The sequence below is a fragment of the Equus quagga genome, chromosome 12 (genome assembly GCF_021613505.1).
Source record: "Equus quagga isolate Etosha38 chromosome 12, UCLA_HA_Equagga_1.0, whole genome shotgun sequence".
NCBI classification, from domain to species: Eukaryota; Metazoa; Chordata; class Mammalia; order Perissodactyla; family Equidae; genus Equus; species Equus quagga.
Genome location: NC_060278.1, coordinates 10,827,727 through 10,853,692, shown reverse-complemented (window position 1 = coordinate 10,853,692; position 25,966 = coordinate 10,827,727). Strand labels below are relative to the sequence as shown.

At 43.1% G+C, this 25,966-nt stretch overlaps 1 protein-coding gene across 15 annotated transcripts in view; it reads left to right on the top strand.

Moving 5' to 3' along the window:
* KIAA1217 (KIAA1217 ortholog) overlaps nucleotides 1–25,966 on the top strand; it is a 292,914-nt gene that overhangs the window by 142,330 nt on the left and 124,618 nt on the right. For all 15 annotated transcript variants that reach the window (XM_046678956.1, XM_046678938.1, XM_046678947.1 and 12 more), the window contains one exon: nucleotides 6,135–6,333. In XM_046678956.1, coding sequence (XP_046534912.1) covers nucleotides 6,135–6,333 — 199 coding nt within the window. The remainder of the gene's footprint in view (nucleotides 1–6,134; nucleotides 6,334–25,966) is intronic.

Below are 25,966 nucleotides of genomic sequence, written 5' to 3'. Positions count from 1 at the left end.
CTGGCTAACCAGACACCCCACCGTTCCCGACAGTTAGTGTATTACGAAAAGCTCCATTTGCAGGTTTTATTTTCTGGACCTGGGCATTTCAATTTAGGGCTTAAAAATGGGAATGAAGAAACATCATCAATGCCTCTAGCTCTACCTTTCTTTTCTCTTTGGCTTTAGTCTCCAAATACAACAGCATTGTAAAGAAAGAGAATAAATTTGACCCCCTGGTACATCATCAGGCTCATGGTGAACATTTCAGCCAATATTTGTTCATGATGATAAAATGCAAGCACAGCAGTCTTTTAAAAATTAATGCTGTGCAACTATGTTGCATGCACTTGAGGATGTAAATGCAGAAAACTAGATCTTAGTTCTAACTAGCTACTTATTTCTATAGAGCAAGTGCTATAGGGTCAATAATTTGAGGAAGTCTCAGTAAAGTTTTCTGGGTGACATGATTTTTTCTTCTTTATGTATATCTTAGGGTTATACAGTTTTAGTCCTGAAAGGATTAACTACCAACTAGTTCACCCTCTGGTCTTACGGATGAGAAGACTGTGACTTAGTGAGGTTATATGTTGCCCAGTTTTTGGTAGAAGCTGACTAGCACCAGCATCTCCACACTCCTGGTTAAATGACCTTACCCCTGAGTGTCAGCTCTGGAATCCTGCAGGCTCGATCCCAGTTCCTTCACTTGCTAGAATTTTGGGCAAGCTGCTCCCATGATTTGTTTTCTCAATGGGAGCCAGAATGATGAAGTTGCATAAGGGTTAAACAGTGTCACCTAGCACAGTGCAGAGGCACTCAATTTGTTTGTCCCTTTCTCTCTTCTCTCACCTCTTCATTAGGAAGAGAATCCTTCTAGAGAGCTGGTCTGCACGTGTTGCAGATGAAGCAGAGGGGGGATCTGCAGGAAGCCTGTTACTCTAGTGTCTCTAGGTGATCAAAAGCCCTCTTTGAAGAAAAGAAGACCAGAAGGGACAAGTGAGGTTCAGATGGGCTGTTACCCAGACTACCCCTTCCTGCACAACCCCAAAGGACTTCCCATTGGGCTTTAGGTTTGGGGGTCATGTGATGATTTGGAGAAACTTCCAGAAGGTTGTGATGGAAACAGAGAGAGATTGGTTGGTGTCATGGATCTCTGTGAAGCACCAAGGGAAATCCAGCCTTCCCCATCCTTGAGTCCTGCTCAGGTGGCTCAGAGAGCATCGCCACCATCCCCTGCTTCATGCATCTTCTCTAGTTAGGGGCACTTCTCCACTCAGCAACTTAGGGAAGAGGATCCAAACGCCACTCTGTAGACAATGCATGACCAAAAACAGGCTTCACCTGAGCCCAAAATGAGAACAATAACTCTCAACATAAAGACTTTTTTTTTTAAAAGATTTTATTTTTCCTTTTTCTCCCTAAAGCCCCCCAGTACATAGTTGTATATTTCCAGTTGTTGGTCCTTCTAGCTGTGGCATGCGGGACACCGCCCCAGCATGGCCTGTTGAGCAGTGCCATGTCTGCACCCACAACTCTAACCAGTGAAACCCCAGGCCGAGGAAGCGGAGTGCGAACTCAACCACTCGGCCTTGGGGCCGGCCCCAACGTAAAGATTTTTTTATTAGGCCAAATCTGAAATTGTGCCAGTATCCTGCTTCCCTCTTTTTGGCATTAAAATATCTTTCCTTTCTCATGGTAATAATGATACCACAGAGAGTGATACTTTCAATAGAAAGGGCATTTTTGGATGCCTCAAACTTTGCAAAATAAAATCTTAACCCTATATTGTACCCTCCCCCATAATTTTTTTAAAGAAAATTTAATCTATGAAATACAAAATAATGGAAACTAATGCTCTGGAGAGTTTCTCTTTCTCCATGGGTATTGCTAACATCATGAACCTGAGAGCCCATAGCAGCCTAGGCAGGGTTGCTATTACAGTTGCTCTTTGTCAGTGATGGTTTACTTGCAAGGCGCAGAGTCAAAACTAGTTTAAGAACAAAAATGGAATTGATTGGAAGGAATTAATCGGAAGGGCCTCACAGTGTACTGGAATCAGGAACTGGGACGCCCAGGGGCGCAGGTAGCTCTTTTCTTTATCTTTCGGGCTCTCCCATTGTGGTCTTGGGGATCTCTCGTCTCCGTTTTCCTATGCAGATCTGCTTCATCCTTTCTCTGTACTCTTCTCTATCTGTTTCACGTTCCCTGACCATTTCAGCCACAGCTTCATACGACCTCCCAGTTCAAGTTCTCAAAAGACACTGATTCATAGCTCCTCCATCCCAGGTCTGCATTTCCAGGGGTAAGAATATGATTGGTTCAGCCAAGATCAGGTGGCTACTGATTGGTCCAATCAACTGAGACTGGGCTGGGAGTGGGTTATCATACACTTTGTTGCTCAAACCAGTATACACTTGAGAGTGAAAAGGGGTTAGTCTCGATAATTTCACCAGGACTGCAGGTGCAAAGCGGGACCATCCCAGGGAAGCTGTGATGTACACTCACCCTTGATATGGGACATGGGGCTTTGGGGGCTTATCCATGTGCGCAGAGAGGAATTGCTCAGAGAAGCGGGACATTGTTTAGAGGCCAGGAACTCTTTCAAAGATGGCTAAGTGTCAAGTCGAATAATAAAAGTAGAACTTCTCCACGTATTCAGTATTACTGGAGAGGCTTACAGGAGGCATGATCCCATCACGAGGTTGCCTGTAAAAAGAGATAACTTGGTACTCAACTGCTTTTGGATGACGTTAGCTCAGTTGAGAGAGCAGAGAAAGACTTCAGGCTCCCATGCCTCAGATTGTGTGCAGGGGTCAGGGGAGAGACTCCTTTCGAGGCCGGCATTTGTCCCACCTTCTCCTCCTTGCCCCTGAGTGCACGAAGACCAGAGAACATGGGTGAGTGACTCAGCTCAGGGCATCATCCCATTGCTCTTCCTCATCCCTCCCTTAGCTCCCCCCCTGACCCACCCTTCAATGTCAGCAGCTATTCCCCCAAACCCTTCTGCCCTGCGCTGTCACCCTGACACACCTCTTAGCTCTTCTTATCCAACGGTTACATGTATATTATCCTTGACCCCAAAATACACCTGAAATGCATTATGAGTTCAAGAACCACCTTCAGCACTTCTAATCCCCAGAGCCTAGCACTGCTGAGTACTGAGTCTCTGTTCCAAAGGCTTTTTGACTTTTTTTTCCCATAGATCAAATCACAGGGTATCTGATATTAGTATCAGCAATTTCCATTGTCTTTTCTCTGCACTAAATGATGTCTCAGCAGCAAGCTGGCATCTGAGGGGAGGGTACCTTGTGAGGAGATTGTTAATATGAAATGATGGTTTGCAGTGAGAAAGCGAGTGACATAAAAACAAGAGGAGCTTATATTTAGAACTGAGTAGCTGTTATAGGAAGTTTAAAAACAAGATTTAGCCCTTACATCTTTATTTTTATATATACTACCACCACGGTGACCCTGAACAAGAAATAGAAATTTGATTTTGATTTTCTTCAAGGAGTACTGCCTTTTGCAATGGAAAATGACAACTCATCAAATGGGTCATGTCTGCTGTAGGTTGCAAAGATGACCAAACAGCAGAGGTTTTAAATGTAGCCATGTTACTTTGAGTCATATTATTTCTCGGCTGTTTTGCTAAACTAAATGCGTCCTTTTTTTAAGTCAAGGATGAGGACATCTTAGCTTGATATTCTGCTGAACAGAGTAACCAGATTGCTACTTCCTTGAAGACTGTATGAATTTATGTAAATCTTGGTGAGCTGGGAAGCGATTTAGGGTTGATTTTTCTAGTGAAATAATATTCTTAAAGGGTGCCAATCTCTGTAACAGAAGCAGACTTTATGAAAAATAAATCTAGGGATAAACCACTTGGAGAGCTTGCACAGCAAAAGTAACCCGAAGAGAGAATTTAACTGTTAATGGGTGTCCTTTCTGGCCTTGATATTGGCATGTAATCTGAGCTGAGAGATTCCTGTGGAACACCCAGATTAGACACCTCCCCAATGCCACATCTGGCACTTAAGGGGGTACAGGGGACTATGTGCTGACTTTATTCCTCTTACCCCCTATGGAAAGGTCCTGAGAGGCAGAGCAAGGTGCAGTGTCTGGATAATGCAATAGTACTGCTGTCAAGAGGGATGTCCTTGTACTTCTAGCAAGAAAGAGAGGAAAGAAGCTAGTCATCCCACCCTCAAAGGCTCCCCCTAGAGGCTCAGGCACAGCTGGGGCATCATGTCTGAAAGAGCTCTGTAGCCAGAGCTGAGGCGGGGCTGGCTACATCATTTCCAGTGGACCTTGTTCCAAAAATGGTTAAGAATTTCAAGGCAGCCGTAGCTGAGCATGAAACTGAGCACGGAATCCTTTTAAGGGTGGGGCTGCACGGGCTGGACGCCCAGGAAGCTGCTCCTGCTTTGAGAGTTAAGTGCCTGGTGCTTCAAGATGCACTGGCATCCTTAGGAAGACTTAAAGGAAATTAAGGAATGTAAACAAACCAAAAAAGTGGCTCCCAGGGACTGCGTTTATCCCACAACCTGCCCGTCGGCACCTTTGGCATCTTAGAGAAAATTCACCTACCTGATTAATTCAGCTCAGTGTGCCTTCTGGAAGGTGCCTGGAATCACGTCATGCAAGGCTGGGGGCGGACAGAGGGAGAGGGGAAAGCTGAGATAATGCATTCATTCAGCCTAATCCCCCCAGTTTCGCTGACTCCCTTTCTCTGACCTTCCACAGTATAATCTATCTTCATACAATAGCTCAAGTGATCTTCTAAAAAATGCTTCTGATCCTGCCCCCTCCCTCCTTTCCCTGCCTAAAATACTTCCATGGCCTTCTGGTGCCTTAGAGCCAAATTGAGAATTCTCACCCTGACTCCCAGGCTGTGTGTGAGCTGGTCTTTGCCTGACTCCAGCCCCACCCAGCCTCCAGTGTTAGTCACTTCCTTCTACTTCAGGGACTTTGCACATGCTGTCCCCTCCACCTGGAATGCCTTTCTCTCTCTTCATCCCTACCCTCTGGTCGCTCCCTCCTCCCAACTACCCTCTTCCTGAAGATCACAGTTTACATGCTTTTCCAACTGTACACCCATGTACACCCCCTCGCCAATCTGGGTTACACACGCTCATTGCACTTTTAATCGTTCTTCAGTGTCTGTCCCCTGACTAGACTGTAAGCACCAGGAGGGCAGGATCATGTCTGTTTTGTGCATCGTTCTATCCCCAGGACCTAGCTTAGGTCCTAGAACATAGTAGATGCTCAATAGGTGTCTGTTGAAAGGATGAATGGATGTACCACACGGTTCATAATTATACACGATCTTGTATTACTTGCTGTCCTTCACTAATTTCACCAATTAGTTCTGCAACTCTTTGACATCAGCAACATGTTGTCTATTTTTCCAAATCTCCCACAATGCTCAACCAGTAGTCTATGTTCATGGAATGGTATTGACTAATAGATGATGAGCATTTACGTATCCAATCCCCTGCCATTACTGTATAGATAACTAAGAGAGAAACCCAATGAGGTGGTGTGCTTGTGTGGGTAAGTTGTTATCGATACTTGCTGCTGATTGGCAAAGGAAGTAATGACCACACCAGACATAATCTGACCCATGGGATTTCTGCCTCAAAAGAAAAAATTCAACTGTGATATAAATATCTCCCTCACAATTTTAGTTTACTGAATTTGGAGACAGTCTTGATAAAGCCTTTAAAGAACTGGATGTGTTCAGTGTACTCTGGCGTGAGTGCAGTGTCCACTTAGGGATATATAAATGCGCGCAGTTCCATCTGTTGCCATAACTGCTGTTAGAATTTGTCTAGCTCAAGGAATTGATTTGCCATCCTTCTTTCTTATAATGTGGCTTGTCCTCAACTCCTTGCGTGAAATCGCATTTGTACAGTAGATGTCCAGTGATAAAAATCTTAGTGGAATGCTCAGGGACAACATATCTTTTTCAATAACTTTCACAACCGATCCTGTGACCCACTGGGTCTTTAGTTCTCTACATCCAGTCCTTCTGATGGACTTCCTTCCCTGCCATATTGTTTTTCCAGATTGGCACACCTTGATGGCATTGAAAATATTTTTAGCATCATTAATAATAGTCTGTTTTCCCACTTTCTTTCAAATGCTTTTTGCAGACAAGAAGCCCCAAACTGTCTCACAGTCCCCAACCTCCCAATTTGGGCGACCCGGTCGAGCATTTATCAGAGGCGTCTGTTGATTCCTTGGAAGCCATGTCTGAGGGAGACGCTCCAAGTCCTTTTTCCAGAGGCAGCCGGACTCGAGCCAGCCTTCCGGTGGTGAGGTCGACCAACCAGACGAAAGAAAGATCTCTAGGTAAGCTTCAGAAGGTAGTTTCCGATGCCCCTTTATTACCTCGTGTGTGTTTTTATAGTTGTTCTGTTAATTCGATCTTGATTTGTAATTAATGCAAGTACTCGGAAACTTCATTGATGTAACATCAAGCAGTGAGGATGCAGCTGGTCCAAGCTGTCTTAGGGGCTGGGCACGTTCAGAACTGGCAGGGGTGAGCCGCTCCAGCAAAAGGCTAGTAGTGCTTGCCTATGTTCCTGATATAGGGAATAATGAGGGACAGACCGCAAGAATGAGCCTCGTTTCTCAGGAACCTCCTCCGAAGTCCCAGAAGCCTGAGCAGTTGGGGTTTGAGCCCTATGACGTGGGTTCGCACCAGCCCCATGTCTGACAGTCTTGGGGAAGGATATGAATGGCTCCAGAAAAAAACAGGTGCAACGTGGCCAACACCCCCATGACAGGCAAGGAAAGCCACAAACATGGGGCTGTTCTCCCCACCACGACACAAAAGGATGGAGGGGCTTGGCCCCTGTTAACATAGATTTTCCTTCTAACGAGCTTTTAAGAAAAGCAGGAGGATTCTTTCTGCCTTATCAGTTACCATTTGCTTTCTCATATTGGATATTCACTTTCTATCCTGCTCTGCTTTTTCTTTTTCTGGCCCTTTAAGAAAATGTACAGGTCATGAGGGTTTAGACCTCTCTGCCCACTGGGCTGGTGCTTCATACCCTTAACCTGCCATCTCAAGGTTCCAACTCGGTACCTGTGTTTGCAGACAATTCAGGTTAGGGGCAGGAGAGGACAGGAACAGGGTCAACCCACAAAAGGCTTCAGGGTCTGGCCCCTGCAGAAGATGGCTCAATTCTACCTCCTAAAACGTAGCAGGTGCTTGCTTGAAGAAGAAAAGAGAAGAAAGATGTGGGGTGGAATCCTGATTTTGTTTCCTCAGAGCAGACTGGGTTCAGACATTGACCTAGCTGTCCTTAAAAAAACCCTATTATCATTTTCATGATCAGTATTAATTTTTAACATGAAATGTGGTATACTTCGTCTTAGCTTAGTCCTCCAGGGTCCCTCATTTTACCAATAAAAGAAAAAACCACAGAAAAATAAGCTTTTTTTCCTTTTTTTTAAGGTCAATAGTTAATTAAATGGCAGAAGTGGGAATCTAGGCCTCCAGTTCCTATTGGCCCTGTTTTCAAATGAAGGCACAGGGACGCGTGGGGACGTGTACACCCACGGAGCATACTGGGCCAGTGTATAGGGAGCAGTGTCAAGATGACAGCTTCCCCACTATCCACAGCAGGCTGGGGGCTTTCCATCTGGATTACCAAGTCCTGTGCTCTCTTAGCCCCATTCTGGCTTGAGGCATGAGTGCAGGAGCCAGCCAAGGAGTGGAATTTCTCCTTTGTGCTCTGCAGGAAATGAGTGAGGTTCAGGTCTCCGTAAAGATAGCCTGTGCTTTGAGAAAGAAAATAAAGATAAGAATAAACGCCTCTGCGCCTTCCCCCCTACCTGGGGACTATTGAGCCTGCTGGAGAATGGACCCTTTGTCTTACAGGCAGGAATTTCCCCTGCGGCCAAGCGCGGTTGGCAGTGCACCGAGATACTGGCAGCGTTCAGGAAGCGAGCTCTGGGCACAGAGGCGGCAGCATCCGGTGGCATTCTTGCCCTAGGAATTGCTGAGGGTGGCTAGTGTTCTCTCAGGCGGTGGCTGCACTTCTGCAAAACGCTCGGTTTCACTCTGAGCACACCTTGCTGTGAAGTTCTGGCGAGCGCTGAGTCACAGCAGATTAAAAAATGCATCCGAGGTGCTTCTTCTTCCAGCTCCATGAGGGGCTTTTCGGTCTGTGATTTTCACAACTCCTGGATGGAAACAAAGGAACACTGGGAGAGGAAAGGAGAGAAACCAGAAGTTTGCCCAAGCGCAGGGAGCCCTGGTTCCAGAAAATCAGGCTGGCACTGGGCGCTGCCCTTGACCGCCTCCTTGTGGCCGATTTGGGAATGTCTTCCCGGTCGCACCAGGCCTTGGGGCGTGATGCAGTTAAGCTGCGATGGGAAATAAACAGGAAAGTGCGAGTCAGGGGGAGTCTAAACACAATGTCCCTGCCAGAGCCTTGCTCAGTGTTCGGGAAAATCCCCGTATGCCTGTCTTTATTTCACACGCAGACCCGGGCTCCTGGGAAGAGCAGTGTCCCCAGAGAACCTGGGTCAGGAGCAGCCCTTGGTGGCAGGCGGAGAAGCGGAGCTCTGACTCCAGGGCTCAGAGGCTGCCAGGTTGGAGCCTGAGTTGTGACCTCCTGCAAACCCACTATTGGTGCCATCTGGAAGCTCCGGTTTTCTTTTAGGATCTGTACATTGTCATTTTATCTTAATCCTCAGAATTTTAAGATCTCTGAAACCTTGTTGATCCTGTCTTTATTTAAAATCTTGCTAGTTTGTTCATCGTGGATTTTGCATTTTAAAAAATATTATATTGAAATATTATTTAATCTTGATTACTGAGTTTTGGGGGGGGGGGGGCCGTTAAATTTTACACCCGAGGAGAATGCCTCACTCCCCTGACCCCAGTGGCTGCCCTGCGTGTCACCCCGGGAATGTCACATACCAACGGTGTGGCCTTCAGCCACAGAACCTGGAATGAGGCCGGGGTGAGAAATGTCAGAGCTCCAGCTACTCTTCTGCACATGCGCACTCTGTCCCTCAGGCCTTTCCCAGTTCGGGCAGCGCTGAGGGGGAGACCTGGGCACCCTGAGGGCGGAGCGCCCGTTGGACAGAATCCTCAATCCTCTCCTGCTCTCTGGAGGGGATGAAACTTCCCCTCGCTTCAGGCAGGCTGTGCCTGGAGATAAACCTGCCTGCTTAATCATTTTTCCACTTGACTAATTCCTCCTTTCTATTAGTTTTGCGTATTTGGGGGATGGGAGGAGCGCAGGGAGGCTGGGCATGGTGCATTTCGCAGAGGCTGTTAGAAGACACGGAGGACAGAGAAGGGAGGGCAGGAAGCCATCGTTTAGCACGGAGAAGCTAGCCATCGCTGGTGCCTGTGTAATATTCTCCCTTAGATGCTGTCCTGCATGCAGGATGTAAGCTTCTTATTTGGGAGAGGCATTCTGAGACTGCAGGCAGGACCAAGTGACCGCAGAGCACAGCAGTCCTTTCTGATGTTGGGGGCCAACTAGCCCTTCTTGGAGGTTTACAAAGCAGAAAGGTAAAGAAAGGAGTTTGCTGGGCGGCTCTGATTTATAACATGACCAGGTCCCAAGGATTGCCCACCTCTGAATCTTCACTTCTGCAGAGCGATGGGCTCCCTGCCGGCTCCACCCTCCCGGAGCCCGCACGAAATTCTTCTCAGTGGAATTTATGCCGTTGCTCCTTCTCCGTCTCAGTGCAAATGGAGGCGATTGGGAGAAAGGAAGTCTACAAAATAAAGTAAAAGCCGCTTTGCAGCACAGTTTGGCTTTAGAAATAATTTCTGTGAAAAATTGCCCCACTAGGGCCAGCCCGGTGGCCGAGTTGTTAAGTTCTCGCGCTCCGCTTCCGCGGCCCAGGGTTTCGCTGGTTCAAATCCTGGGCGAGGACGTGGCACCTCTCATCAGGCCACACTGAGGCCACATCCCACGTGCTACAACTAGAAGGACCCACAACTAAAAATATACACCTATGTACCCTGGGGTATTTGGGAAGAAAAAGGAAGAATAAAAATCTTGAAAAAAAAATTGTCCCACTGATGTTAGGTCTGGGTCTTCATGATGGAGTCTTTTGCTTTTCATCATCGCTGTCTTATAAATGCTTGTCTGGAATGCGAATGTGGCCGGGGGCTGGTGTCTTGCTGCTGCGCGGCCAGCCTTGGGGAGAGGGTAGCCACAAGCTGTTCCCACCCTTCCGTGTGCCCTCAGGAATTTAAAAATAAAACTTATGTGAAAACAAGACCAGGGTCAGCAGCTGCCTTCTGGAGGCAGCCAGATGCCTTTGTTGACTGTGCTCTGAATGGTTGGCTTTAGAAGGGAGGCCTCCCTTACCAGCCCAGCTGCCAGAGGTGCTGCCATTTCCCTAACAAATTTCCTCTTAAACGTTCCCACTCAATAAGCAAGAGTGATTTTAAATGGCTCAAGAGGATTATAGGCTAATTGAGGGAGAACTTCCCAATGCATGTGAATTGTTAAGTATCTATGTGGCTGTTCTTTTATTCCAAGGTGGTAACAGTGATGGTGATCATTCTGTAATGGGGATTTAAGGAAAGAAGGTTCATGGTTTCCAGAATCTTCCCTACGCATAAGAGTAGGTAGAAGGTTAGGGCAAAGGATTGAAGAAACCTCCCTCCACCGAGTGGAAAGCCAGGAAGGTTTAGAGGCAAAGACTGTAAGACTCATATTAGATTGTCTGATTGTGGAATAAAACCTTTCAATGCTGCAGCTGGAGCTATGGGGTTAAGTAACACCATTGAATAGTTAAGAAAGAAATACATTTCAGAAAAATGAAAAGCAGTATTGCTCTATAGAATAAGTGAAACATTTATGAAATCTGTTTTCCTAAGTACTAGTAGCCATTAAAATGTAATGTAAAAACTTACAGGAGAGAGTCTCGTAGTAGATCAATAGGTTGGGGCACATTCCTGACCTTTTTAGGGCTGTCAAAGAAAAGGTCAGAGTATTTCCTCTAGCACAGGCACCAAGTGGATGGAGTGGGTGCATATGGCAGCTGACAGGCATTGTCCACTCCAACCTCCTCCTCGGGTGCCTACACTTACTTCAGAGACTGGAAAGCAGACTCATTCTGGAATATCAAATGTGCTGGGTTCCACAAGGTAGGAACCAAAGCATTTGTGGAGGCTCCTGGGTTTTCTTTAGCATCATTTGCCAAGGTCTCAGGGCATCGTCTCTGCCTTGATAGCATCGAGAGTCGGGGTCTAAGGCGTCCATCTTTCTAGTTCTGAGGGCACAGGTGTGGCCTGGCTCTGCGAGAGTACCTACCAGCGACTTCCTGCTCCAGGCAGCCTGGGTCTGGAGTCACAGCTGGCCAGAGTGGCAGTAAGATTCCTCCTGGTCAAATGGGTTCGGTAGTATCCCAATTCTACAGTGAAAATTCAGCCCAGTGATTCTGAAAGCCGTTTAATACATTCATTTTGGCCTGAACTAGCTGAAGTCAGTTCAGTTCTCTGCAACTGAACTCTGACTGATACAAGGGGTCTAATTTACTGTATTTGTAGAAATTATAGTGCCACCTGTTCAGAAAATATGAGGAGTCCTTGTAGGTACAGACTGATGACTTCTAGAGACTTGAGGGTGAACTGGAGAATGAACTGGAGGTGTGGTTTTCTAACTGTTCTCAGAACTCTAGAGTTCTGTGGAGTTTTCTCTGCTATAAATATTGTGGTTTCGTATAAGATTTCATTTAAAAGATGAGCTATGCTAAATTGCTCACACACAGTAGAAACATTAGGTAGACCAGAGGTATGGGGGAAGAAAGAAAGAAGTTATGAAGAAATTTCCTCTGTACAACAGGAGTCCTCAAGTATTTGAATTTGGCAAAATTGGGTGAGTCGGACAGATGGCCTCTTTGCTTTCTTGCACTTGACGTAATGAATGTCGTGAAACGTAGTTTTTGTAAACTGAATCAATCTTTAAACCAAGAAAAGAAAAATGGATTCAGGGCTGGGAATTAACCACTGAAAGGAAGATTTTCAAGAAATTCTTTGGTACAGTGAAACAGTTCTTGTGATACAAGTAATCACCCCTAATTTTCCTTTGTAAGCTTGGATGTTCATACATGAGGTTTTCTGAAAGAAGGGAGGATTTATTCAATCTTACCCACTTGGCTCTCAATTCACCCGTAAGAAAGAATGTTCTTGTAAAAGATTGTGTGGACTCATGATTTGTTTGTGCTTACTTTGAAAAATAAAGTTAGAGGTCTTTCGAAATTTCTCACTGTTAAAATTCCTGGGTTGAAACTCTAGAACAGATTTCTGAGACTTTGAAGAAATTGTTTAGTTAATGTGGTACCCGAGGAGTTCTGTGCCGTTTACCAGTATCTCTACAATTACTTTGCAGACAGGATGCAGGTAGGAACAGCATCAATGAGGTGAATAGAGATTTGACTGATTCTAAGGGTCAGAGCCCCCCCAGCACGACCATTATTTTACAGGGTCTCTTGGTGGTGGGCAATGGAGTCTTGGAGAAGACTTGGGTTCTGCAGTTTCTCCTTCTTCCTTTATGGCCAGGGCGTTGCTAAACCTGGATTACAGGTCATCTTTTCATAAAGTTCACGTAAAACCTTTCAATACTGCAGGTGGAGCTATGGGGTTAACCTGAAAGCTGACTTCAATTTCCAAAACCATTTCGGAGAATCAATCTGCCAGCCAGCCAGAGTGAAATACTTCTTTCTCTCTCTGTGACAATCATGATACCCCACCCTACCCCAGACACCCAGATAATGTTGATGGGGTGTTTTTCCTGATGTAAAAAATACTTTTATTCAAAAAAGAACTCTTCATCAAGTTTCATAAGACAACATAGAAGAAAGTAAGGCAAGTTTTATCTGTTATGTATACCGCTCTACATCTGATATAGATTTAATTTGACTTATTTAAAATTAATAAAATTATACAAGAACCTTTAAAACAAGAATTAATACAAGTAGCAGTGGGGCACAATATGCATGCCCAAAATATTAAAATAAGAAGAATTGCTGTAATTGCAGCCAAGACAAAAAAGGAAGATAAAAAGAGAAATATAATGAGTCAAATGGGTTTCATTATTTAAGAAGAGGTTTATGCCAGCTTATTAGAAAAAAAAGACTTTAAAGCACTATAATGCAAGAACTCCTATATCTCAATGTTGTTGACAGCATATAGTGTAATAGACAGTTATATTTATCAGTCGTTTTATGAAAAGGTTTTTCATATAAAACGTCAAAATCCAAGGATGTGGTGTGAAGCCTTGTTGTTAGAAGGCATGTTTTTGGATTCTCTAGGTTTCTGATGCTCTAATCTGATGCACGGAAGGAATTGATATAGTCTTGGTGATTGACCTGGCCCTCAAATGATTGGCCCTTGGCTATTAATTGTCTCATCAGGGTGGGTAACTTCAGATAGAGAGGAAAATCTGAGGAGCAGGTCATTGTTGAAAACTTCAGTGGCAAAAGAGAGAGAAGAAATCTCCCTGTGGTGAGAAAATTCCAAATTTTTAATATGTTCTAATAATAGCAGCTATTATTGTACACTCTCTCCAAGAATGAAATTGGAAGTATCTGGATTCAGGTGACATACTTGGATATAGTCTGCTACGGTTTGGTTAGAAAAACAGAGGAGTCCAGAAATGTTGCCTGAACTACTTATGGGGGGAAAAGATTTATGTTATCCATCAGTCTCTTTTGCTTTCCTTTGCCATGAAAATTCTACCTAAAATCTGTTGACTGTGCCTTGCTCTTATTTTGGTAAATGCAAGATTCACAGCACATTTAGTTTCTTGCCACGTTAATTTGTTCTTTAAAAGCTGACTTTAAAATATAATGTTTTATCTTCAACTAATTCTCTAAGAGTTCCCACACATTTTTTGCACCGGCTTTTACAGAATATTCTATGAAATGCTGAAAAAGAATATTAAGGTGCAAGCGAGCTTTATGTTCCATACCCAAGTAGAGCTCCATTCTTGGTGCCCTCATCCTGGGAGTGGCCTCCAGAGGGCCACCTGCTGCTATCTGGAAACAGGGATTTTTGGCAATTTATATTTTGAGAGGAGTACAACAACACAAGAAGGCTCACATTCTGCATTGCTAGAGGGTAGATGTGTGTCTTCCGAGGTGAAGGAGTCGGTGAAGGGTCCAGGTCAGTTCCCATCCAGATTTCTCAGTTAGCTCTGGGATTTGGGGCTATGACTAAGCAGCCTTGGGGTCTGGAGACAAGGTCTGTCTGGACCACCAGGGGACTCACTTTCCATCCAAAAACTGCTTTTGAAGCATGATGGTGGTGCCTCAGTTCTTCTTAGTCTTAGCCGCTCTCATAGCAGCTGTTGTTGGCCGAATTGTGTCCCCCTAAATTCATAAGTTGAAATCCTAACCCCCAGGACCTCAGAAAGTGACTGTATTTGGAGATCGAGCCTTAATTTAAAGAGATAAGTTAAAATGAGGTCATTAGGGTGTGCCCTAATCCAGTATGGCTCGTGTCCTTATAAGAAGAGGATATTTGAACATGGATAGGTACAGAGGGAAGACCATGTGAAGACATAGGGAGAAGATGGCCATCGACAAGCCAAGGAGAGAGGCCTCAGAAGGAACCAACCCTACTGATGCCTTGATCTCAGACTTCCAGTCTCCAGAACTGGGGGAAAATAAATTTCCATTGTTTAAGCCCCCTGGTGTATGGAACTTCGTTACGGCAGCCTTAGTAAACTAATACAGAGGCTCAGGGCTCTCCTGCTCTCCACTTCCTTTCTCATTTGAGGGGACAGTCAGGCTGATGGCAGTTGCCACAAACTTAAAGTGTTTCTTTCTTCAAGATAGTAAAATTAGATTCGTCAAGTTTTCTGTTTATTTTAATTTGGTTTTATGCTAGTCTCTTAACCTTATCACAGTCCATCAAGTTGGGTTCTTAGCATTATAAGGGGGAAATTTTAAAACCCTTGGTACAGATTCAACTTCCATCCCTACTTTTCTGCTTGGCATCTCCCAAGCCCCATCCTCAAATTTAGCAAATCAATGTGGTTTGGCATCTTACTGGTTTAACTGTCTCCCATCAAGAAAAGCTCTTATTTTCATCATGCTGAGTTTGAGTTCTCAAAAGTTTGGTAATGTCATTAAAAATGATACTCCCACCAACTTTTCACTTTTAGAATTTTTCCAAGGTGTTAATTGGCTTTCAGACATCTCTGGCTAAGTGTCTCCCAGTAATATAAAGCTAAACGTGATAAAAATAAGTCCTTCCTTTTTTTCCCTCCATAAATTTTGCGCACTTCTCAATTTTTTTCTCTATTCATGTATTTATGTGTTTATTAGGAATCTATTCAGTTTCTGGCGCTGTTGAAGATGCCATGGTGAGTTATTTGAAATCTGGTTCTTGTATTTAAGGAATTTTCAGTATAACAAAAGACACATGGTAACCATGTAGGACTTTAAAATATACATAAATCAAAGACTACCCAGATGAAGCTGTGCATACGCCAGCCATGCTGGCCTCCCAGCTGTTCCAGCGATCTCGCACCTCAGGAACTATGCCCATGCTGCTCTCTGTGCCTGCCTTCAACCCCCTAGTCCTGGTCCCCCCATATCTGCGTGGCCCCCTCCTCACTTCATTCAGACCTCTGTTCAAATGGCGCTCATCAGAGAGCTCTCCCCTAGTAAGATAGCACCCACCCTGCCAGACTCTATCAATTTACCCTACTGCCTTCTTTCTCATGATACTTATCATTTAGGATGGTGGTTCTCAAACTCTAGCAGAGAACTTAAAGCAGATTTCTGGCTCTACTTCTTGAGTTTCTGATTCAGGAGATGCATTTGGGCCCTGAGAACCTGCATCCCTAACAAGTTCTCAAGGGATGCTCTTGCTGCTCGGCAGAGGATCGCTGATTGAGGACAATATTAAGTGCTGGGGAAGACAGCGTCATTACAACATAGCACCACATGAGGGCATTTTACTCAGTCCCCAGTAGGCAATGGAAAGTCGTCATTGTACTTTGGCAGGAAAATATGGAGACCTTCCATGTCTGGCCTGGATCCTGTCCTTAAACTGGAGTATTTAATCCCAGCACATGCGACTTGCAGAGCCCTCCCCAGAAGTGTGGGGATACACGTCCTTCTCGCAGTGAGCTGTGGAGCCATCCTGCCCATGTAGGTCGGCGTCGCTTTCTACTCTTTGCCGTTCCTATTTTTGATCCTTATTTGATCTCTGAACCACCTTTATCCACCTCCTCATCCCCCAGCTTGACGCACTTAGAAATGCAGGAGATAGACTCAACGCTGAAAAGGTGGCTGGCCTTTTCATCTACTTCACGCCTCTCTGCACACACATCCCAATTTCCTGAATTCAGGGATTTCCCCCACCAGTGTCCTACTCTTGTCTGCCCCAGGGGAACTCTGGCTCCAGCCACCATCAGTTGACACCCAGACATTGATATTGCTCCCGGTGGTGACAAGGCCTCAGAGGCAAATGGATGAGGCCAGTGCAGCTGAAAATGTCCCTGAGGAAGAAAGTTTCCTTGGGACAGATGCTTTATGCTTTGATCCAGTGATTGGTTTTGCACAATTCTAGGGTTATGTACTTTCATATGCTTCCATTTGCCTTCATAAGAAGAGTCAAGTAATGTAGGAGCCTTTTGAAGAGCAAAAGAGTTCAATTTAACAAAATATGTATTAAATACCTACATTGTACATGGTGCTATGATGGGTGGGAAGAAAGGAAAATCATTCTTTTAATAGTATATACTGAGTACCTACTAACGCACTCTTGGATGCAGTCAACAAAAGAGTCACGACCCTCTGATCTTCTCTTCTGTTGGGAGAGGCAGATGATAAACAAATCTAATATGTAACAGATGGTATATGGGCTGTGGAGAAGAGTAAAGTAAGGGAAGAGGTACAGAGATGAAGGTAGGAGAGCTGTCATTTTAAAAAGGATGGACACAGAGAGCATCACTGAGAAAGTGACATTTGAGCCACATGCTGGGGCGTGTGAAGATGTAAGCCATTCATATCTGGAGGGAGAGGATTCTAGGCAGAGGGAACAGCCAGTGCCAAGGCTCTGAGCAAGAGCATGCCTGGAGCATTCAAGGAACAGCAAGGAGACCACTGTGATTGGAGTCATCCAGCGCCAGAGGAGTAGGGAATGAGGTTGGAGGGGCAACATGGGTGAACAGTGTAGGGCTTTTCCAACAGCAAAGACTTGGGCTCTGCTAGCCATGAGAATGGCTATATTGCAGAGTTATGAACAGTGACATCACCTCACTTTTAAAGATTGTATTCTGGCTGTTGGGTTTGGCTAAAGGGGGCTTGGGGAGAAGTTGGGAAACCAGTTAGGAATCTTGCAATAATCTAGGGAGATGAGAGTGTTAGCAGTGAAAGCAATGAGCAGAACTTGCATTCTGTAGGTTTTCGAAATTAGCATAAGATTGATCCCTACCATCCAGGAGTTTGTGTTCTAGTGAAGGAGGCATATCTGTAAGAAAGCATGAATGCCAATGTCATCATAGCAGCTAATTTTGCTAAGCACTTGCTCTGTACCAGGTAATATCTAACACACAAAACCAGGATCTGAATGTCAGCAGCCAGTTTCCAGAGCCCACAAGTTTAACTACTACACTGTACTGCAAAGAGAAAGAAGGAAATCCCAATTCTGATAACTTGGAAAGTTTTTAATGAAAAGCAGCATTTGAATTAGACTTCGAAGGATGAATAGAAGTTGGACAGTTTGAAATAAGGGCAGTAACCAGAATAATAACTGCCGTATATCGAACACTTGAGTGCCTCCAAAAGCTGGGCATGAGCCACAGTGGTGAACTTCTCTCTGTGGTATTCACCCCTGCCCTGGGCCATTCACATCTGTAGCTGCAGCGCCCCCTCCCCCTGAAAAAAAGGCACTGAGGGGGACAGAAGCAGCCGCTGTAGTTATTAGGGCACCTCATCTGGACTCCATTACTTTCCTGGTGTGTGCCTTGTGGCAAGTTATCTAATCTCTGAGCCCCTTCCATAAATACGTATCTCAAGAAGAGTTGTAAAGAGCAATCGAGATCATATAGCGTTCTTAATACGGTGCCTGGTATATAGTCAATACTCCATCAATTTACTGACGTTCATAGTGATGACCTGAGTGATAAATAAAATTGTCACTTACATTTTGCTTTCTAAGGTAGAACGTTATGAATTTCATTTAGAAATATTCACATCAAAACAGTTAAAATCAAAACATTGCCCTTTTGACACTTACTCGCTTCTAGCTTACTCTATTTACCTGCGAAGTTAATTCAAACAGATCACCTCAACTTGCCCACAATTCAAAACAAATGCCCCATCATCGCCCTTTCATGTTATATTTCATTTGCTAGGTTTGGTTTGTAAGTTATTTTGCAGTAAGTACATTTTCGGCTGGCTGAATTCTCATAGTCTTTACTTTTACCAGTCACTCGCCTTTAAATTGCATTTTGGGCTGCATTGTTCCTAGAATTCCCCTGGAGGCAGCTAGCCTATCCATGATGTCCTCCCTCTGTTTGATTGTTAAGTCTCCTCTCTGTTTGATTGTTAGATGTCATCTCTAAATTCTAGTGCCCCCTCCATTTCCATTGTTCATCTGGATCAGTATCTTTCAACTCCTTTCTTCATCAGCTCTGAGTGTGTGACCCAGCCATCCCAGCAAGGAAAGAGCTGGTGTTAAGCTGAAAGTGGATAATGTTTCAGAAAGAGTCCAGAAAATATAGAAATTGTGCTTCTAGAGAAGAATGATGTTAGGGAAATTGGCAGGTGAAGGAGCTTAGCATGCCAACAGTCCCTGCCTTACTACAAACACATGGAAACACAGGATGGAATATAATAACAACAATAAAAAATTAATGTATGGGCCAGTTTGAAAGAGAAGAGAGGAAATTTTCAGGTTCCAGAAATGAAGAAGTGGAAACAACGGTGAACATGGATATTTCATAAGTGGGCATTGGTCCCAGGCCTTTGGCCGGAACGCTGATACTTATATAGCAACAGGAAAATGAGCAGAAAGATGAACTAATGGCCCCTGCAAAAATAGCCTAGGGGTTCAAATAGCTGGTCATTTAATAAAATGGGATGGAGGTAGGGGAAGACGTTACCCACAGCCCAGGAAAGCAGCAAAGAAATTTGCCTTCTGACCTGGACATTGGGTGGAAAAGTAAAAATTATCTGAGAGAAAGAAACGTTCTAGACATGAACAATGCATAGCATGGAGCCTGAACTTAACAATACCTGCATTTTCGGGTGCTCTCCAAGTATGTCAGTCAGCGTAGGCAACGTAATGCTGCAGTAACAAACAGCCTCCAAATCTCAGTGGCACTTATCTCAACCAATGTCTGTTTCTTGCTCAAACTGCATGTCCAGTGCAGTTGGCGGGAGTATCTGCCTATCAGAGCCACTCAGGGACCCATGCTCATAGAGGCTCCATTTCAACGTGCCACTGAAGCAGGATAAGGGGAACATGGAAAGTCCTGCTCTGTCCCTCAAAGCTTCTGCAAGCAGTGGTATTTCAGTTAAAAGCCACCAGGCCATGCTCAACTTCAAACGGGACAAGGAAGTGCGAACCAACAAAGTGCCTAGAGGAGAGCTAGAATATTTGGGGAACAAGACCAATGACAACCACACCAAGCCTATAAATTTACACAGAAATGATCAAGATCATCAATACCCCTAGAGCAGTTATACAACCGAAGAGAGAAATAGTCAGCTAGAATATAAAACTTAGGAAATCTCACAACCTGAGCAGAGATAAAAAGAAAGAAGATGTCAAAGGGCAATTCAGAGACACTATAAAATGACTAAGACTGTCTACATCTAATAGGAATTCCACAAAGACTAGAAACAGTGAGGAGAAGACAATTGTAGAAGATACGATGGATGAGAACTTTTCTAGAACTGAAGACAGACCTGAGCCTTAAGATTGAAGCATACCACAAAATCCCAAGCAAGATTTAAAACTGAAATCCACACAAGGCCCACTGTGGAGAAACTTCCAAACGTCAAATATCAAAAGAAAACAGAAGCAGCCAGAGAGAAAGGACAGGTTATCTATAAAGAAAAGAAAACTACACAAGAGCATGCTTTTATAAGCCAAGAAGTCAAAAGACAATGGAATAATATCTTTGAAATCCTGGGGAGAAAACCCCTTTCAACCAACATTTCCTTAACCAGCAAAATTGTCACTTAAATGTGAGGGCAAAAAGAAGACATTTTCAGATAAACAAGATTTGCGTACTTAGCATGCATACTCTTGCTGAAAGAACTAATGGCACATGTATTTCACACAAAGATTCTCAACAAAATATTAGCAAACCAAATCCAACAATGTCTAAGATGAATAATGCATCACTACCAAGTAATTTATTCCAGGTGTGTAAGACTGGCTCAACATTTGAAATTCAATCATGTAATCTACCATATCAACAGGCTGAAGAGGAAAACTCATATGGCTATATCAATTGACACATTGAAAGCATTTGAAAAATATTCAATACCCAATCATGATTCAAAAACACCCCAAAATAAACCCAACTCCCAGCAGACTAGGAACAGAGGAGAACTTCCTCACCTCATAAAGAGCATCTACAAAACACCCGCGGCCAACATCATACTTAATGATGAGAGACTGAATGCTTTGCCCCTAAGATTGGGAGCAAGGCAAGAATGTCCGATCTCACCACTCTTATTGAACATAATTCTGGAAGTTCTAGCCAGTGCAATAGACAAGAAAAAGAAAAGAAAATGTATGCCATTTGGAAAGGAAGAAAGAACTGTCTCTGTTTCCAGATGACATTGCCTAATAGAAAATCCCAAAGAAGGTACCCAATATAACCCTCATAGAAGTAATACGTTAAGTCCAGCAAGATCACAGGATACAAGATCAACACACAAAATCAGCTGCATTTCTATATACTAACAGCGAACTATGGGAGCCATAATAAAAAACACAATACCATTTGCAGTCGCTCTAAAGCAAATGAAATACTTAGTCATAACACTAACGGGACATGTATAGGATCTGTATGCTGAAAGTTACAATATGCTGATGAAAGAAATCAAAGACCTAATCATGGAAGAGACAAACTGTTTTCATAGATTGGAAGGGTCAACAAAGTAAAGATGTCAGTTCTCCGCAAATTGATCTATAGGTTTTAAAACAATTCCTATTAGAATCACAGCAAGGTTTTTTTTAATAAACATAAACAAGCTTATTTCTAAAATTCATATGAAAAGACAAGGAGCCAAAATCGCTAAAGCAATTTTGACAAAGAAGAATAAAGTGGGAGGAATCAACCCACCTGATTTCAAGACCTACCATAGAGCTACAGTGATCAAGACTGTGTGATGTTGGCAGAGGGATGTACTAATAGATCAACGAAACAGAGCAGAGATCACAGAGTTACACCCACACAATTAGACCCAACTGATTTTTGACAAAATTCAGTGGAGGAAAGATAGCTTTTTCAACAAAGGATGCTGGAGCAATAGGACATCCATAGGCAAAAAAACAGAACTGTATGGGGCCGGCCCGGTGGCGCAGCAGTTAAGTTCGCACGTTCTGCTTCAGCAACCCGGGGTTCACCAGTTCGGATCCCAGGTGTGGACATGGCACCACTTGTCAAGCCATGCTGTGTTAGGCGTCCCACATATAAAGTAGAGGAGGATGGGCACGGATGTTAGCTCAGGACCAGGCTTCCTCAGCAAAAAGAGGAGGATTGGCAGCAGATGTTAGCTCAGGGCTAATCTTCCTCAAAAACGAAAACAAAAACAAAAACAGAACTTTAACCTGAGTCTCACACCTTATACATAAATTAATTTAAAATAGATCATGGACTTAACTCTAAAACCCTCAGGAAAAAAATAGGAGATATCATTCAGGACCTCGAGCTTTGTGAAGAGTTCTTAGACATGACACCAAAAGCATGGTCCATAAAAGGACAAATTGATAAAATAGACCTCATCCAAAAAAAAACCCCATTACAAAGATGAAAAGACAAGCTACAGTCTGGGAGAAAAATATTTGTAGTCACATAACTGACAGAGGACTAGTATCCAGAGCATATAAAGAACTCTCAAAACTCAATAGTAAAAAATCAAACAATCCAATTAGAAAGTGGACAAAATACGGAAAGAGACATTTCACTGAGGAGAATGTATAGATTGTAAATAAGCACATGAAAATAGGTTCATCATTAGCCTCTTGGAAAATGCAGGTTTAAACCACAAGGAGATGTCACTACACACGTCAGAATGGCTAAAATGAAAAAGAGCGATAACGCCAAATGCTAGCGAGGGTGCAGGGAAACTGGGTCACTCAGACATAGCTGATGGGAATGTCACATGGTACAGCCATCTAGAAAATAGTTTTATGGTTTCTTTTCAAACTAAAAATAGCCTTACCATATGACCCAACAGTTGCACTTTTTGGCGTTTATCTCAGGAAAATGAAAACTCATCTTCACCCAGAAACCTGTCCATGAATATTCACAGCAGCTTCGTTTGTAATCGCTGAAAGCTGGAAATTGCCTAAATGTCCTTTAGTGGGTGAATAGTTAAAATGTGGTACATCCATAGCATGGATACTACTACAATAAAAAGGGACAGAGTATTGATGCATACAACAAGTTGGATGTGCGTGTAGGGAATTATGCAGTGAAAACAAAAAGCACCAATCTCTGAAGGTACTATTCCGTTTTTAGAAAACACTATTAAAATAAAATTATAGAAATGGAGAACAGATTAGTGGTTGCCAGGGATGATGGTGGAGGAGGAGTTGACTACAAAGGAGAAGCACAAGGGAGCCTTGTTACAATGGTACAATTACTACTGTGACTGGGTCATATTTACACAGTTAAATTCCATAGAACCATGGAGATACATTCTGAGAAAGTGTCGTTAGGCGATTTCGTCATTGTGCGAACATCACAGTGTGTACACACACAAACCTAGATGGTATAGTCTACCACACACCTAGGCTGTCTGGTACTAATCTTATGGGACCACTGTTGTATATGTGGACCGAAAAGTTGTTATGCAGGACATGACTGTACAGGAGTCCGTGTGTCAATCTGAGTGTGCTCTGTGGGTCGTAGCCATTTCAATGACCTGGTTTTGTTATTGTATATGATTATATGAGATGTCAACATTGGTGGAAACAGAGTGAAGGGTGCATGGGACCTCCCTGTACACTTCTTTGCATCTTCCTGTGAATCTGTAATTATTTCAAAATAAAAAATTTTTAAAATACGTATTTACTAAGAAGCATAATAAACGTAGGAGGAAGGAGTGGAGTGTGTGACGTGATGGTGAGGAAATAAATTGGTAAGCATGTTTTTTGGAAAATCTAAATAAACATCAATTACAATGAGTGATTTAAGGGAGTTAAAAGCAAGATGAAATAAAACTGCCAGATACAAACAATGTGAGACCAGAGAGGGTAATCAGACTGAAAGCATTCTAAAATCCTCCTATTGTCTAGGAGGAGGACAGAAAACCATATGTTTGCAATATCTTTATGAGAAAAAGGTAGAATGGCATCTGAACCAACAGATGTTATTTTAATTCATCCTAAAATCATTCACTGGGTATCTGCTGTGTGTCTGGAAACCTTCTAGCATCACTAGGTTCTATTATAATCCTGAAAGCAGGTGGCTTTATCCCCTTTCATTGATGAAGAACAGAAGAGGCAAAGTGGGGCGAATAACATATGAAAGGTCATAGCAGTGAGTAGTGAAGCCAGGATTTGAACCCAAGACTCGCTGATACCCAGGCCTCTGTTCTTTTAACCCCACTGTGCCCTCCTGGGTATAACGAATGTTGAAGTGAATTAATTTTCTAAAGAGAATGCCTGCAGTGTTTTGAAGGTGAAATATTTTGACCTTTTATGGAATGAAAAATGAATCATCTCCAAACTATGGGTAAACAGAAATCTTTCATATCTACCTTTTGCATTTCCTTTCATTGCCCAAAGCATAGGCAAGCTTACTACAAAACAGAAAGCTTTCCTCTCTTCCCTTTTCCTTTGTGAACTCTAAACGGTCATTGGGAAGCTGTGTCGCAGGAACCCCACCTTCAAGTAATTGAGTTACCTGGAAGCAGGAAGAGCATCAGTTAACACTCAGATTTAGTGTTTTCTCAGTAAAGCAGAGAGCATAGAAATAAAATGTTTGATCTTATCCTGTGTGGATGAGAAAAGGAGGTGATTGTTTTGAAAAGCAAGGAAAATTACATGTCTGTTGAATTACTGGTTAATTTCCCATTTGTAAATCTTGTTTGTTTCTCCTGATTCTAAAATGATCTTGAAGTCCAAGTATACTACATTCTCTCACACACATGTTCACAGAGCATGTGGGGAGAACACACACACACACACACACGCACATCGGTAATGAGTCCCTAGGAAAGAAGTAAAGAAGTATTTGGACTCAGTTGCTCATGTTTGCTGACAGGTTTGAATAAAAGAAACCTGAAGATTCGTCTCTGATCTGTCAGGCTTTTTCTCTTTCTTTTAGGCTGGAATAAATGACTAAAGCTCTCCATTTTATAGGATTAAAAAGAAGTACTTTTATCTTGAAACATTGTGAGGCAGAAGCTTGTATTTACTGGCTCATAAAAGATTTTATGCCTCATCTGTTGCACTTAGGATGACTGTAGAGAATGTACCAGAAAAAGATTTGAAATGTGTTGCCTCCTGAAGTCAGAATTATAATCAGGTGTATTATTGAACAGTCTAACTTTCCTTAATGTGTACAGATTTCTGCACTGGCAGGAAGTGTTGAAGAAAACCCAAGTAGAACATTAAGCAAAATATAGTGTCAAAATCTAAAAACATGTATGATTGCCCAACACTGTGTGTGCAGACTTCAGAATGTGTTTGCCCAGCTCTTTCGCAATAGTTCCATCTGATGAAAGAACAAAAAAGCACCTGTCCTGGGCTGAGCTCCCAACCTTCTATAAAAACATCAGGAATGAAGTTCTGATCCCAGTCACACCATTCTAGCTCTGTCATGGAGTAACTTCGAGACCCTGGGCAACTCTCACTCAATTTCCTCATCCATCACATCCTGACCCATTTCCTAGGAGATTTCAGAGGAAGATTGGCACTAGAGAAATGTTTATAAAAAGCAAGATGTCTCCAAGAAATTCCTAGTGACAATAAAACAAGGGACCATTGATTTATTTTGTAACCTTGATAGAGTGAAGAAAGCTACCCTTTTAACATGGAAAAACGAAAACAAAAGTACCAGAAAAAAAATTCACCAAAAGTCAGGCAGTTGTGACCATAATGCTCTGAATTCTTCATGCCCAGCCCCATTTTGGCATCAATGTTTTTCCAAAGGGTTACCTTCGGTGCAGTCTTTAACAGCACTCACCGTTAACATGGTCATGGTTATGGAGAGTGGCCAGGTAGCTCTGCCTTATCCAAGCGGACCTATGAAAAGTCGCTCCACTGAAATTTGGTTTATCTTCTTAACGAAAGATCGAAAGGTTATTTCTGAAATTTTTGTTTGAGACAAATGTTTCAGTGAATTTCCATTATAACATTTGTTTCTCAATGTTTTGATTGGTCGTTTCGCCAGATCAAAATAGTTATTATTTCCCTAATACATTAACCTCGAGAGATGATATAGCATGTGGTTAAAGTAAAGCGTAGACTGAAGCCAGACTGCCTGCAGTCACATCTCAGCTCGATCATCTACAACGATGGGATGTTGGTTAAATTACCTACCTACTTCTTGCCTCAAATTACTTATCTGTAAGTGGGTATAAAAGTCGAACCTACTTCATAACGTTGTAAGGATTACATTAGTTAATTTATGTTTATTACTCAGTCTAGTGCCTGAACCATGGTAAGTACTACATAAGTTGAGTCTTGTTATTACTAAGCATTTCTTAAAACCAACGTGAGAAAATAAATCATGAGTTGTTGGCCCATCTTCAAAATGTATGTAGGACCTGACTGCATCTTACCTCC